This window comes from Pelobates fuscus, chromosome 8 (assembly GCF_036172605.1).
Source record: "Pelobates fuscus isolate aPelFus1 chromosome 8, aPelFus1.pri, whole genome shotgun sequence".
In the NCBI taxonomy this organism is placed as follows: domain Eukaryota; kingdom Metazoa; phylum Chordata; class Amphibia; order Anura; family Pelobatidae; genus Pelobates; species Pelobates fuscus.
In genome coordinates, this window is record NC_086324.1 from 77,052,812 (window position 1) to 77,069,881 (window position 17,070).

Consider the following 17,070-nt stretch of genomic DNA (forward strand, 5'->3'; position numbering starts at 1 on the left):
CGAGTTTCATCCATGTGATGTTTCAGTTCAGAAAAAATTTGTCCATTACATTTTTTGGGGGTAAAAACTATTTGTAGGGGCGGGGCCTGACAGCCAACATGGCCGGTCGCACATTGTAAGAGCTCCTGCTGCAAAGAGCAAACTTGCTAAGCTACCGACCGATACGCACACATTACTGGCAAACAGGGACCGGTACCAAACGCAGGAAGGCACCAGGACCAAAATGACATCTGTCCGGCACCGATGTGCCGCGGCACAACTTAGACTGACCGTGCGGCCTATACCAGAGCCGAACCTGAGGACCGGGAGAGGCGGCCGATCTCCTGGTGTGGGTCAAGCTCCTAAACGGAAGCCCATCGCAGCCCTGCTACCCCCCCCTCTGGACCGGCGGGGGTCATCCCGGTCCTCGCAGGGGTCGATCACCCCCACAAGCACACCTGACCGAGCGACGCAACCCTCAATCCAGCGGGACCTCGTGGGCCCAGCCAAGATGGCGGCGCGGACGAGGCCCGAGTTCCAGCATGCAATTGTTAAACCACCTAAGCACACAAGGGCCTGCATTGACCGGCTACGCAACTATTTCTGGGCATTACTCAAAGCCCGGAGACAACCCTACAGGCAGGCGATGAGAGAGGTGGCAGCGTGGATACGCCCGACCACCCGACGCACCCTACAGTGGAACCCCCCTCGCAGCACCAGGGCGGCCTCCAGTCTGCAACAGACCCGAAGCTCAACAAGGCGAGAACCAGCGCCGGGCCCCTTGAAAACCGAAATGCATGATCAAAAGCCACAGAACGAGGCCCAAACTACCCCTCACTCAGTGGTCCCAGCAACCAAAGACCCAAATCATACGTACCGCAAAAGGAGCTGGCGGGAAAAAGCGACAAACCCCTCGAGCGCCATCTATCCCTCTTGCCTGAGCCAGGGTGAGCCCACCCATCGCCCCCTCTCTGCCACCCACCGCACGGGACTCCCTGACTCCCGGGCTCCCTACAAAGTGATCTACACAATGGAGGATGGATTTACAACTCGGACCCTTCACGGGGTCGGGGGCGCGAGAGCTGTTACACGGAGCCATAGCCCGGCTCTCCCCTTGGACAACACCTTCCAGTTTCCGTGCATGGGAGTAGGATGAAGGCTCTGATCTGAACCCAGGACTGATCAACTGCTACCGAATCCGCTTCTTCCTGAGAGCTTCTTTAACCCACAGCTGCATGTTCGGATGGGAGGATGAGCAGCCACGCGGCCATCACTACGTGCTCAGGTTATGGGCTTCCACCTGCTGTCGGTCTCCCATCCACTGACAATGGCTAAATGACACTACCCATAGGCTACCTCTAAACGATGGACGAATGGTCACTTAACTTTGCGACAGAAGGAAGAGCTTATGAGGTTCCTGCAGAGCATGCAATTCTTAATGACAAGCTCCTGGTAATATTTCAAATGTATTAGAGTCTGTTTTTCAGTTCCTTTCGCTTAATGTACATTGCATGTCAGTTGCCTCACTTTGCAATATAGTTCAACTTAAGAATTTAAGCATGTACTAACCAGCATCACTGTGAAGGGAGACTAACCACTAGACTAAGCTGGTCCCCCTTAAATGTTAAGATTGATAGAGCATTATAAGCATAGAACATCAACACAACTTAATCATTACTTGGAACGTATAACCATTGATCTTAAGCGGCATTGTGTTCTAATTCACCTGTTACCGACGTAATTTTGTTAAAGCTTCCACTTAAAAATGTAAAATGCTGCCGACTAATCCTGACTACGAAAGCAATGTTTAGCCATAATATATAAAAAAGAGGTACAAATGTTAAGGAAATGTTAGATACCAATGTTAGTGAATCCTATACTGTATTCTAAATGCACATTTCCCTCTCTCTATTCTGTATCCCATCTAATATACCACAATAAAATACAGATTGACAAAAAAAAAACTATTTGTACATACCAATAAGGTGTTAACATGTGCCTACTAGTATACTGCAATGAAATAAACAGCTAAAATATTGCCTAGCCAAATTGCTACGCAATATCAGCCATTTTTGCAATGGAAATTGTGAGCGTTCATAATTATATTATTATATTTATATTAAAAAAATATTAAGTGAGAACTTTTAAAGGTTGTTTACAAAGGTCAGGGCTGCCTACAGAGGGGTACAGGTAATACTCCTGTAAGGGGCCCAGGCTCATATGGCAAAAAAATACAATTTTATATATATATATATATATATATATATATATATATGTATATGTATGTAGAAAGGCCATTAGTCCCCTACTTAAACTCCCAGCCCCTACTCACCTCTGCCGTTCAGCTGATTGTCTATCCCCATAGCAACCAGCACTTCCGGTCTGAGCTCTCCGCCAGAACAGCTTCAGTCTCCTGCAGCAAGAGGTCCAGAGCAATCCTCCGTCCGTTCTGAGGCCCAGCCGCGCGTTTTTTCCTCCCGGTCGCGGTACCTGGCTTCCGGTCACGAAACCGGCATGCTCACATAAGCTAAGTGAGGGAAATAGCGTTCAGCTATTTCCCTCTGTTCCGGCCTAAAAACGTAGGGGTAGGCTCCCTCTATCTTCTTTAAACGTATCCATGCTTGTTTAACGTATTCAGCGTTCGCGCCAAAATGGACGAACGCCCGTTACACTTACACATCATTCACGTATTTGTACGGAAAAACTGCCGAACTATGTATAAGTATAACGCTCATATTAATCGTTGTATTTCTGTGTTACTGTTCGGTCATACGCACGAACCTCGTACTTACCTACTTACCCGTTCGTGCATCCTTAACGTTAGACGTAAATCCTATTCACCCCTCGCTATTTTCTCATTCAGTACTGATCTATTCGTACGGTTTAAACGAACGCACAGTACAAATCCCTAGTACGGTTAATTATTTTAAACCATGCTAAATAAATTCATGAATTTCATTTACACAAATTTAAAATGTAAAAACATATTCCCTGTTCGGTCAGTTAACTGCTGATACCTACATGTCAGTATTGGTTATTCAATCCGGTCTAACTACCAGTCCTTTTTCTTAAACTGTGTTTGCCGGTTTGATATATCTAAGACATTTAAAATCTCAACAATTATTTATAATATACGGTTCGTTTTCCCTACACCTAATTAACTAGTAACCTACGTTTTAATAGTCATTTTATTAATTCTTATAGACTTCTCATGTCACCAATATAAAGAACAGGTTTTTCTAACTATACACCAACCCTATTCAAACCCTACATACAGATATTAATTATTAAACACAATCTTCTAGGGTAATTCTGTTAAATCCACATCTGTACTACATCTTCTCCTTAAAATCACGCAGTCATTTATTCTTGCCTCTGTCACATGTCTTTGGCTTCACAGATTGCATCGGTTTCTTGCATTCCTGCTCAAAAGTTACTATTTCAAGTTCTTTTTATTACAGGAACAGGTATAGTATTTTTCTCACTTTGGTTTCATCCAGGTCTAGGCCTCAAATACAATTAAGCAATCTAGACTTGTCACAGCAACACATGTTGGTATTTATTACATCTGTCGTTTAACTATTTAAATATTCATTGGTTAATCCTTAGCTCCAGTATTATTCTAGGCCTCCACCGGTTTCTACACATTAAACCAGTTACGCTCATCACAAGTTCCGTACTTCATTCAAGGTATAGTTCCCCACTCTTTTCAAGACCTTTCTATACAAGACCTTACGCGGTCTCGGTTTCATTACGATTGACTCACGGTCTTACGCCCACGGTATGTTAATTCTTTGCAATTTCTCTACCCAGGCCTATGGTCATACTGCCATCAGGCCAAGAAAAACATCCAACCTACTTGACCCGGTACTCAGGCATACCACCAGGTACTTACGTCCTTACTCACGTACGGCAATCACTACCCCAAGGCCTCAATCAGCCTTTCTCTTTAACGCAAACTCGTCCCAATCCTATACTAAACCTTTCAGATACCTCAATTCAGGATCTCACGTTGCGCTCCTAACAGCCAACCCTCACTACAAACCATATGTCACCACGATACGCATAAATACATCAACATCTGTCTTAATCCTCAGGCTTCTTCTTCAAGAACAGCAGCAGACAAGACTCAACACATTAAAAATAATAGAAGGTTCCAGATATCATTTACAACCTTTCAAGGTTAGTATCCACACATTACACCAGAACTTCCCAGTCAACCTTAAGTATACAATTGAACTGGCTACTGGGTCTAGGCTACCGCCTTAGCTCACCCTATTAGGAAATCCGGTCCCGCGAGGCCATCTCCCACGCCCAAATCATAGCTATACGCCTCGCCCGCCCTACTACAGGGCTTTAGTCAGGGCCTCACCTGTCACGGCCACACGTTTTTGAATTCTCTTTACAGTCACCGAGAGGCCAACACCCTGCCACCACGTCTGTGACCTCATTTTCCTAAGCCAAATCATAGGTAGAGCCTCTCACCGCCACTTGGCATTAGCAGGGCCTCACCTACCAAAAATCCCACAGATAAGTTTTTCGCTTCGGCACTAGCATTACAGTCCAGTTCTTCCAATAAATACCATCCCTCATATCCCCCCCACGTTTCCTTACTCCCCTTCTAATATCTCATTCATTTCTTTTAGAATGTCCCAAGAACCAATCCCCATCGAAGAACTGCCAGAAGAGATACCGTTTACGCCAACCAGACCAGAGTCTCCAGGCGAATCTCTCACCCCTTCAACTCCCACGTCCTTGAGAGCATGGACTATTCCTAAAATTACGGCCGAGCTTAGGCTCAGGGGAATCCCCTTTCCAGCCACAGCTAGAAAGGCAGAACTTTACAGGCTGCTTACCTACCAAGCCCCTGAGCCTAGGCCAAGCTCTCAAGGACAGCCACCAAGCACTGGCACGGCCACCCAGGATACCCTGGCAGCAATTTTGGCCAACCTGCAGACCCTTAATAGCAGGCTATCTAAGGTGGAGAGCGCCATCGCCTCCCCAGGTAATACCCCGGGCCTCCCAGTCTCCACCCCGGCTGTCCCCGCTGTACCAGCATGCCCCCCCATACTCCCCTCGCCAACACCAGTCACAGCTATAGCTCCTTTTGAGTCACCAGCTCACTCCGTCCCAGACTCTATCAGGAAAGAAATCCTAGACGGGAAGGACGTGTGTCTGGTGTCTCTGCTTATAGCTTCACAGGACATACTGGAGAACAAGGCATACAATTACGGGGACATATCAGTGGTACTTAAGACGAGAGATCCCAGGCTTAATAAAAAACTTTCAATTCCCCAGTTCGTGATAGCTTTCGGGATAAACCGTGACGTCATCTGCACGGTGTATCCCCACAGAAGAGAGGAGTTAGACCTCTACCTTCACAAGGTGGTGGATCTAGGCATCAAGTACGGGGGCTCTTCTTTCTACGACTATCATAAGTCAGTATCAGCGAAGGCGGCGACCCATCTGAAACAGGTCAATGTTAGAATTAACTGGTGTCAGATGGATACAGAACTATTCTGTCGCCAATTCGCTGGTCTCAGGCCCCCGTCTTGTGCCATATGTAATTCCACATCCCACATGGCGGACTTATGTCCCTCTGAAGCAGATCCCACCACCTCCACTCCCAACCCTCATCCCTCTTTCACCCCTCACAACAAACCAGCGGGTGATCTACGTGACAAGCTGGGTAGGCCCATCTCTTTTTTACGCAAGGCGCAGGTGTGCAATAATTTCAACGCAGGCTCCTGCAGTTTCAGCGCATGTAGATTATTGCACATCTGCTCCATTTGCTTCAGGGCACATACCAAGACCATGTGTCCGGCCAGGCCGACATTAATGTCGACAACCTGTTTTTTTAATTAAGGTCACACCCTAGCAGGCACTTGGTGGAATATCTGACCACAGGTTTCACACAGGGGTTTCTCTCGGGTATAGTAGCCATCCCCTCAGGTACACTTGAATGTCCTAATCTCCTGTCAGCACGTCTAGACCCAGTCTCCACAGACACCCTCCTTTCCTCTGAAATTACCAATGGTTTCATGATCGGGCCTTTCACCTCCTCATCTTTTTCCTCCTGGCGCACTAACCCAATCGGTGTCGCAGTTCACAAATATTCAAATAAAAAAACGTCTAATTATCGATTTATCGGCACCGCACTCCTCTTTTGTTTCCAGCATAAACGCACTCATTCCAGCAGACGAATTCTCACTCCAGTACGTAACTATTGACGACGCTATACAGGCCATCATCTCTTCTGGTAATCGCCCCTGGCTCAGCAAAACTGACATCACAAACGCGTTTAAGTTACTACCCATGCACCCCTCACTCTGGCACTTGCACGGTGTTAAATGGCGAGGAAAGTACTACTTCTCCATACGACTCACTTTCGGTTCTCGAAGCAGCCCCAAACTTTTTGATATCTTCGCCGAGACACTATGCTGGCTGCTTCTGAACATCCTTAAGGTGTCATTCCGTTATTCACTACCTAGACGACTTCCTACTGATAGAGCCAGGGGCACAAACACCCACCGCTATCAGCCGCACTACAGCACTTTTTTCCACACTTGGAGTACCTTTGTCCCCATCTAAAACAATTGGCCCCACAACTAAATTAACCTTTTTGGGGATAGAGCTAGATTCCGTTACCCTCAGAGCTAGCCTTCCCCATGACAAACTGATCCGCTTGAGAGGGGAGATAGACATGTTCCTGCGGAATGATGTTTGCACCAGGAAGGAACTCCAGTCCCTTCTGGGATCCCTGAACTTCGCCATGCGCATCATCCCGCAGGGAAGGTCTTTTATATCCAGGCTTCTTTGCCTGCTCCACGGGGTACCGGACTCTTGTCCAGTTTCATTGGACCCCCACGCCAAGGCTGACTTAGCTATGTGGGGGAAGCTTTTGGCAGATTGGAACGGTATCTCCATGTTTATCCCCCCTCTCTCCACTTCTTCACCCATCATTCACACAGATGCTGCAGCCAACACTGGTTTCGCAGCCATCTTTGGGAACCACTGGTTTAGGGGTCACTGGCCCGCTGAGACGGATGCCTTGCCAGGATTAAGGGAGACCTCAGCCCTATTTGAAGTCTATCCCATTGTGGCGGCCGCACACACCTGGGGTCATCTCTGGTCCGGCAAGGCAGTAAAATGCTACTCTGACAACTCGGCAGCTTGCGAAATCATTAACAAGGGGTGCTCATCATCCCTGACCATCATGCGGCTGATTCGCAAGCTGACCTGGCTAGCAGCAACCGGTCAGTTTCACTTAGTTTGTTTTCACATTGCGGGTATCCACAACACTGCAGCTGGCGCTCTTTCTCGCTCTCAATTCCAGGTATTCTCTCAGGCACTCCCTACGGCTCACCACCAGCCATCCAGGACACCACGGTTTCACAAACTAATCCTGGATTGAGCACACTAATGCATCACGCTGGGACTCTCACTCACCAAGCACTATCACCTAACATCATCTCTTATAATAGGGCACTTACCATATTTAACAAATTCACTGCAGAATTCGGTTTACAAGGCTACCTTTCTATACAAACCATGGTGGCTTTTGCCTCTTTCTGCCACTTACATCTTAAACTTTCCCACAACACCATAAAACTTTACCTCACCGGGGTGCAGCACCATAGCCTCACAAATTTCCCTAACAACAACCCCTTCTTGTCATCATATCCCATTAAAAAGGTATTGAAAGGTATGTTAAAGGTTTCAGCTCCTCTCACTATCACAAGACTACCTATAGATGGGCCTATCTTCAGATCACTCAGCAATCTCCTTGACGAATTCCCGTTTAATCCTGACACAAACCTGGTGATCAAAGCGGCTATCTATCTTGCTTTCTACGGTTTTCTCAGACCTAGAGAGTTCACCGTGGTTTGTCAAGGGGATATCACGCACAGCCTAAAAACATCGCACCTCACAAAGGTGGAGGATCACTATCTACTTTCGATCCCATCAACTAAAACCAACCATTCACTACACCCCACTGTAATTCCTCTCTTCCCTACTGATAATGCCTGGTGTCCGGTCAAGGCGCTAGACCACCTACGGTCAACCCTTCACGCGCACTTTCCAGACTCTCCGCTCTTGTCAATACAAGGACACCTGCTTACCACTGCTAAATTCACGTCTCACGTCAGAACACTATTATTTAAACTGGGTTTCAGACCATCTTCATTCTCCGGGCACTCCTTTCGCATAGTAGCCGCCTCTTCAGCCTCCAGCACTAATACACCGGTCCACATCATCAAGAGACTGGGGCAATAGAAATCCTCCATATACCATACTTATATTCCATGACCAGAAAAGGAGCTTCGTCAAGCTTTCAGGAACTTGGTTATGTAAAAAGGCAATAAAGTGTGTATTTTCTCGAACTTCTCTTTTGCCTTCTTTTATTTACAGGCCCACTCGTACGTTGGGTTCGGCACACCACAACCAACTTTGCCCTTACAGATACTATCCATTACGCATTAAATTCCGAGCACAAGTAGAAAGGCCATTAGGCCTGAATTTGTGGGAGGAGTAAGTCCCCTACTTAAACTCCCAGCCCCTACTCACCTCTGCCGTTCAGCTGATTGTCCCCACCCACCTACACCCTGTTATAATGACATTCTCCTTGGTGGGCCCTCTTTTATTTACAGGCCCACTCGTACGTTGGTTTCGGCACACCACAACTAACTTTGCCCTTACAGATACTATCCATTACGTATTAAATTCTGAGCACAAATATATATATATATATTTATATAGTTATATAGCGAATATCGCTGTATACATACAGCCACAGAGAGGGAGGTTAAAGTTCTACCTTCACACAACATTGCAGGCTTTCACAGAGACTGTCTCTCTGCTCCTTAGCTGGGTCTTCTCCCTCTCATGCTTCCTGGTTGTCAGAGCTTTTCCACAGGTTACCATGGCGATGCCCCAACACTGCATTCAGCAGGGGTATGCGGAACAGCATGGGCACCATGCAGCGGGTTTCTACAGTGCCACCGAACCACCAGGGAATGTAGTGTCCCCCATGCCTGGCTATACACATGCACTACATTACCTGAGCACATTACATCACTTACAAACACACACTACATCACCTACTGCAGTCTTATGTGCCTGGGAGGTGGTGGTGTAATGGGTGGTGGACTCGGGGCAAGCTCTGTGGACAGACTTTGTAAGGGGTCCCAAAATTTCTGATGGCAGCCCTGACAGTGGTTGTTTATAACTTGTAATGATTGGTTTTTTCGTTTGCAATCTTCTAAATTAGTGAAAAAAGGGGAGCAGCTCAAACACTTGAGATCCAGGATTGATTATCAGAGAAAGCCCACGTGATAGAGCGAAACGCGTCAAAAAAGCAAATGACAATTGAAGTGACATGGCAACTCCCCAAGTGACTGGAGCAGTACAGGTCGCAGAATTAGTAGAAGCACAGTGGAAGTTGGTTGTGCTTGGCATTCTAAGTTAACTTTATAAACTTTGAGCTTACAAATTGGATGTAAGGGTTTTTAAATTGTTTTTGTACATTAAAATTGTAAAGTCTACTGGAGCCTCCCTGTTATTATCCAAATGTTACAGATCGCTTCATATGGAAAAGAAGCAAAGAGGCATATCCATCATAACTTTTATGCTGGTATACATATAGGCAGTTTGAAGTGGCTCTTGGATTAGTGAGTTTATTTATTTTGGGTATTTTTAAAGAAGATATTCTGCACTACCAAATGTCTTTTGTTTTTACAGGTATTTAAAATTCATATGGCAAACATATACGATTATTCAAAGAAACAAAAACTCAGAAGGCCAAATTCAACCTCTAACATCAAAGGCAGCTACAGTACCATAGGGATCCCTCTATTCAATCCAAAAATACCATTGGGATTTTTGTATGTAATTACCTTGATTAGCTCCTTGGCTGCTTGCAATAAAATTTCTTTCATTTCCTCTGGGATGGTGACTTGAATACACACCTGCCAATCTCCGTGCTGGAATCGCACTGGCATGGAGAAAACAATACCAGCTGGCAGCTCAAACTCCCCTATAACAGAAAAAAAAATGTGTGTGTGTATATATATATATTTATATATATATATATGTGTGTGTATATATATATATTTAGGAAGAGATACAATGAACACTATATTTTACAAATAATGATGTCATAAGCTGCAATGTTGTTGGTGAACGAGAATATTTATATATAGGAATATTGGCTATGAATACAAAATGAAAAGACATCAGTGTATGCAGATACTGTGAGTGTGTATGAATAAATAAATTGTGCGTGTATAGACAGCCTAATGAATGGCCCGGTTCTGAATATTTTTTCATACACTACATTTATTTTTGTGTGCGTTTTATTTCCAATACAAACCTTCACTCATTACACCCAATGAAACTATCTCTCCGGTGTCCGAATCCTTATGCCACCACGACAAAACTTTGGCTATACAATGGGCAGCTGACATGCCGGAACGATGCTCCCTTCTTTCATGCCATTCTTGTACAAGGTTATTCTTAAGCCATTTCCTATCAGGATTAGAAGGAGAAATGAAGATATGAATATAAAATACTACAGATATTTATAAGACTTAATTGGTATTTCAAGAGCATCTCACAATTTTTAAATGTGATATGCAAGCAACTAATGTGTGTATGGACATTAACCTGTTCTCTGCTGTGCCATTGTAAATAGCCAAGAGACCAAGCCAATTTTCACCAGTGTGTTTTGTTTTAATCGACATGACATTTCTATCATGAGTTGCTTATTTTTCAGAAGGCACAAAATTGCCCAAGTTCAATTTGAAAATAAGGTAACAATAGCCATATTTAAACAAAAATAGATTTTATTATCATTATTATTTATTACGTAATTTATTTGGCTAGTTTGTAAATTAAATGTCAGCATATTGCATTCACACATGAAAACTTATGTGTATTAAAGAATAACTGCTTTTTAAGTATATGTTTTTTTTTTTTGCTTAAAGACACTGTAGGCACCCAGATCACTTCAGGTCTTTGAGGTGGTCTGGGTGCTGTATACCATTTTTATATTGCAGCTCTAAGTATGCCTCAGTGGCAGTCTGCCAGGCAGTCTGCCACTGGGGGCGCTTCTGGAATCCTAACGGACTTTTGGTTAGTTATCTGATGCTGGAGGTCCTCACGCTATGCATGAGGACCTCCCGCGTCAGATTTTCCCCCTAGGAATGCATTGAGGAGGGCCCCAAAGGAGGGGGGGGGGGCTATTAAACCTATAGTGCCATGAAAACGGCTTTGTTGTTCCTGGCACTATAGGATCCCCTTAACAAATAAAACATACTTTCTAATTATTATTATTATTATTATTATTATCATGTTTTTAATGACAACATATTCTGTTTTACAACAGAAAAGTAGTGATAAGTGATTTTAAAATAATTAAAAAATTCAATCTCAAACTTTATGCTAACTAACACTTTTCTGGAAATTACACCGTTATATAAAACACTGAAAACCACCTATAACATGTGTTATATATAAACACCTTTTTTCGCATGTGATGCTCCATTTTCCTTTAAATGTATACTAAAGATTTAACAATGGCATTTCAAGGTACTTCAGACCAGGCATAGCCAGGACACAAATTGTATTGGTGGTATTGTCTGTGTTTCTCCATCTCCACATAATATGCTTGATGACAGAAAGGGAAATCACTTATAACACTAATTGAACTAACCATTCCAAAGTGTTAATTTCCATACAGCTAAATACAGCAATATGAATTTCTACATGTAACTTTATATTGCAGTACTCATAAACACATATTTGTTAAAAATAGGGGATGAGTAAACATAATATAAAAAAATCTCAGGATGTTACAGATTTGCTTTAAAGGTTTCTTGGTGAAAACATTTATAACGGAGCTCGAATGCACAATGGTTAAAAAATATACCTAACCATAGACATGTGACATAAGATTCTCAATGCAAAAATAAAGATCATGTCAATATCTATCAGGATTATTCCATAAAGTGTTAATTTTTATGAATTTGAGGCCAACACAGCTAAACTGGAAACATAACTGACTTGGATAATTTTCCCAATTTTGCTATTTTGAATTACACATTTCCACATTCCCAGATATTCACACTTTGGTAAATTACCCTCTCTCAATTCATAGAACATTAAATGCACTGAGGTCTGTAGAGGTTTCCCTGTCTGACCAGCTCACAGAATGGTAAACAGAAAAACAAGATTAACAAAAATGTTATTTCAAGACGTTTCCAGTCTCATAAAGAAATTACCTCTCTCAAACAATATGCCTTGTTATCTTACTGCTGTAAAACGTAATACTTTGCCATAATGATTCAAAGATGCAACAAAGCAATAAGTTTTTAACACGTTAACAGAGGCAAAAACATGAATGTATTATTTGTACAATTATAAGGCACATGACACACCTGTCATATATCATATTAAGCAACGGACGTGAGAAGGTTGGAGGTCCCCACACAGAGCTATCATACTGGTAAATTTTTGCGTCACGAAGATCTAGGTGATTGATTCCATTAATATTCCCCCAGACAATCACATCCTTGACAGCTGCCAAAACAAGACACATAAGTAATAAAAAATGTATCAAAAAAATCAAAATTGTACTTGCACTCAGTCACACACAAGGTGCAGGTATCTAGGTCACCTCTTAAGAGCCAAAATCAAATAATACAAAAGCACCAAAAGGATACTGCACTCTAATTTAAAGAAAAGATTATTAAATTATAATTTATTGACACAACATAGTAATACTAGATAGAGTGTTAATCTATCCTGTGCAATGATAAATATACATAACAGTTCAATGACTTGCCCACCATAGTTAAGTGCAAAATAAATCTTAAAGTGCTAAGTGCCAAATCACCATAAATACAATCTACCTATACATAGAGTATAAAGTGACAGCATTATATAATATACAATACTGCCTGCCAATGATCCTCTGCAAGAAGCAAAACCCTTAGAGAAATAGAGGGCACACAGATATCAGTCATCTGTGAAATCAAAGTTCCTGAAGAATAGTCAAGGAGTCTATTAGCCTGTCCCAATCTGGAGTATGTTGCTGTAGATCCCATAAAAAATAAAGAAAATGAACGAAAAACCAAAAAATAAATTTCATAGAACAGGTTACTGCTTACTAGATCTAATGGTGGGTAAACGGTATGTGTTTCCGTTACCCACAACCAGGCTTTCCCACACTGGGAGATGTCTCCTGCGTTAAGGGGTCAGTGGAGTTCCTTTTGGTGCAGTCCGGGTAATATGTGAAACAATCAGCTGTTGCTCTTTCAAAAATCCCGGCTTGTTCGTAGGCTCCGCCCCTTCTCAAGGTGCTTACGTGTCTACGCGTTTCTCTGTTCACAGACGGCTTCGTCAGGACGTAATGTGCACATTATTAACCGGACTGCACCAAAAGGAACTCCACTGACCCCTTTAACGCAGGAGACATCTCCCAGTGTGGGAATGCCTGGTTGTGGGTAACGGGAACACATACCGTTTACCCACCATTCGATCTAGTAAGCAGTAACCTGTTCTATATTCTGTACATCTAGCAGTGATCTGCTCTGTGTCTGCATATTAAGCAATGACCTGCTTTATGTTTATTAACTAAGCAGTGACATGCTTTATACTTGTGTTTTTTACAATCCATTTTTTTAGTTTGTTTTATATATGATATTGTTTTATACTGGTGTTAAATTGGTAATAAATTGTTTTATATCCAGCTGATTTAGTAATGATATGTACATTTAGCACTATTTAAGAAGTGCCAGTTAATATATACAGATCTGTTCTACGATCTCTTTATATTTTTCTCTTACATGCTGAGCATAAATTGGAACACCATCCAGTGAGAAGTATAAGTATTTTCATTTCCTTTTTTAAAAGCTCTGCTGCATGTGGGGGAGGGGCTTATTATAGTTTGATATCGCTCCACTTCTTAATACTATACTTTGAGTATTTATAAATTACATTTTAATCAATGTAAAAAAAATAGTAGTTATGTATTCAGTTTATATATGTATTTTAGATTTGTCCTCCTCTGAATGTGTCCCTCTGAATCTTCATTGAACCCAAGATTCCTGCCTTTTGGCATCATTGTCAACTTTGGCGTCTGTTTTAGCTCCGCACACAATCAACCTCCAAATTAATGCAGACCTTTCTAGCAGAAAATGCAAAGAAAAAACAAACATCCTTTCATCATCAACCAACTCAGCTGTTTCTACATATTTTACATTGGTTTGTACTGTACCATATTGCCCTGTATTTAGAAAGTGGTCCACACTTAGCCTGCTCAACCATGCCTCTTTAAACATCATCTGTTTATATTCACAATGGCTTCTTGCTTTTTGTAAGATTATATGCAAAACCTTAGTTCTCACCTAGTATGGTTCCCACAACTGTTCCCACAACCTCAAATTATCACTACTATCATCTCCTTTACCTCTCTTCTACAGTGCAAAATATTGGCTCTAAAATTCACTACTTAACTCCCCCACATATAACTTCTTTAAGGTTCCATTATTTATAATGTCCTGCTAGATTTTCCAAACTTTTATAAAATCCCCATTTTTGACCACTTGTTTTAGGTATTGTATCAGCTCCTAATCTTACTGCTGCCTGTTTTTCCATCAGTTAGCAAACCTTGACCTTCTCATACCTAACCCTTCTTGCCTTTTAAGATTTGTAAAGACGTATCTTAATCTAGAATAAGATGGTTCCTTTGTGTTCCTGATTGCATGTTTAATTTGTATTATATTATAGTGATAAATATGCTGGCACCTTATATAACAATTAGTGAAACAAAATCAATTTCATTCACACCTGCTGATTGTGTGTTCAATTTCTTTGCTATCAGAGCTTTAGCTTCAAATTCCAGCTGTGTTGGCAATGCCACGATATTATGCTGGTTGATGGAAGGGGCATTGCTTGCGATTATTAGTGCCTTCAGGTTTACATAGCTACTTCCTGCCACAACCACTTTCACGTCCTTGTCTGCATTCTGATTAATGAGCGCTCCATACTTCGCACATTCACTGGTTACCATTTTAATATATTCTTCAGGACATTGATCCACCTTGGGAATGGCATTATCGAGAACAATGACAACGTTTGCCTGCTTGAATATATCATCCGCCATTGTGTGCATGGTGACTCTTCGGAGAAGCGGATATGCCAAATCTTGGGTTTCCATAATTACAGCAGAAAGACTATCCATGCACTGGGCGCTGTCCAACAAATGCAACCAAATCTCATTGTTCATCCCAAAGATTTCTCCACTGGCCAGAATTGGAATCAGATTGTAGCATGGAGGCAATGATGCACTACAAAGATAAATTAGAAGTACATTTGAGATATTTATTTATTATAAAGCACTGTTAACGAGTGTCATTCATACATAAATAAAAATTATAGACATTATAAGACATACTGATACAAAAAGATAAGAGAACCCTGCTAGTGGGAGTAGAGAAATAAGCTACACTCCAATGATGTAGCATCTCCTACAAAGTGCTATGAAAAACATCCTAGAGAGATAATGTTGGCTGCTTAGCTGATTATGAGCATGACGTATTGAAAAAATACTTCTCGAGCAAGGCTGCAGTGAAGACAAGGTGGAGAATGTGTCCAGTGAAGAAGGAAGGTACACGGTGTATAATCTGCATAGCAGGCTTGGTCATGTGTCCACAGTGATGCTTACACTGATAGGAGTAGGGACTAATAAGAAGGATATGGATAGATGAGTTTAACTGAGATGGACCAGTAAGGGATTGGGCTATGAAGTGTTGGTAAAGGCTTTAGTGAAGAGATATGAGGTGAATGTGAATTGGCCAAATGGATATGAAAAATGAGATTCTACAGTGGCAAGGATCTAGAAGTTAAAAAAAAAAAAACAGAATCGAGCAGCAGCACATGGATGTGGGGTTGGACAAGAGATATGGAGACAAGGGATCAGAGAGGACAGGTAGGAGTATAGAAGATGATAAGCGAGGAGCGGTAACAAGGAGCAAGGTTATGGAGAGATTTGCACAGTTGTACATGTTTGGGATTATAAGTGCAGCATCATGATCGATGTGTTGAAATTGAATTATTGGGTATTTTCAAAGGACATGTAGAAGGGAGTTGCAGTGAGGAAGTCTGGTGAAGATGAGGAAGTAGAGTTTTGAAGAAGAGAAGATCTGTAGTTGGTGGATTTTGTGTATATTAAATAGGTAAAGAGGTAAAAAGTATAGTCACGAGTAACAGTAGATTGTTTATAAGAGAGAAGTGGTGATTCCAACATGATCATAAGGTTATGAAATGAGGGGGCGATGGTGAGATGGGGGAATAAATTTCTGGTGTGCGAAAGGGGAGTGATAGAGACGATGCAAGGAAGAAAAATACCATGACCGGTCTAAGTTGAGAGAAGAGTTAGGTAATCAATGGTATCAAAAGCAGCAGAGCAAGTGGGGTGTGGATAGAAAAGAGTTTAGAATGTTATGTTTGTAGACGAAAGTTAACCCCTCGTACAGGATATTTCTTTTGGAGAATTCTACTTTTTAGATTTCTATTTTAAATGGTCTAAATACATTTTATTTTTGGATGAGATTATTCAGCATTTTTTTATTGTGCTGTTAAATAATTTTTTTAGATTCTTTTAGAAAGTGTTTTTTACTCGTACCTAGTTATCCAGACATGTAAAGGGTTAAATCTGTTTTTAATGTGTTCCTCTTCTCTTTGAATTTCAATGTGAGTCTCATAGTTCTCAGATGCAATTTCCTTCATTTGTGCACTCACCATTGCGGACGTGACGTTATAATAATCCTAGAAAAAATTATATATTTCAGGTTATATATAAACATAATTATATTGTCTCTGAACTGAGAATTAAAGGGACTCTTTCATGAAACATTGCTTATACTCATTCCAGCACCAGGCCTGCCATGCTGATTGGTACAGAAAAACTACAAAAGCAACTAGATATGTATTTATATATCTATTTATGTGAAAAGAAAATATATATATATATATATATATATATATATATATATATATAATATATATTTATGGCGCCCAATCTAAGTA

The 17,070-nt window shown here is 41.8% G+C and overlaps 1 protein-coding gene across 1 annotated transcript in view; it reads right to left on the reverse strand.

The window, feature by feature from the left end:
• MDH1B (malate dehydrogenase 1B) overlaps nt 1-17,070 on the reverse strand; it is a 43,407-nt gene that overhangs the window by 19,725 nt on the left and 6,612 nt on the right. Inside the window, exons 4-8 of the mRNA XM_063428755.1 lie at nt 16,667-16,809; nt 14,830-15,329; nt 12,417-12,558; nt 10,352-10,506; nt 9,876-10,015 (exon numbers count right to left, since the gene is read on the reverse strand). Of these exons, the coding sequence (XP_063284825.1) occupies nt 9,876-10,015; nt 10,352-10,506; nt 12,417-12,558; nt 14,830-15,329; nt 16,667-16,809 (1,080 nt within the window). The remainder of the gene's footprint in view (nt 1-9,875; nt 10,016-10,351; nt 10,507-12,416; nt 12,559-14,829; nt 15,330-16,666; nt 16,810-17,070) is intronic.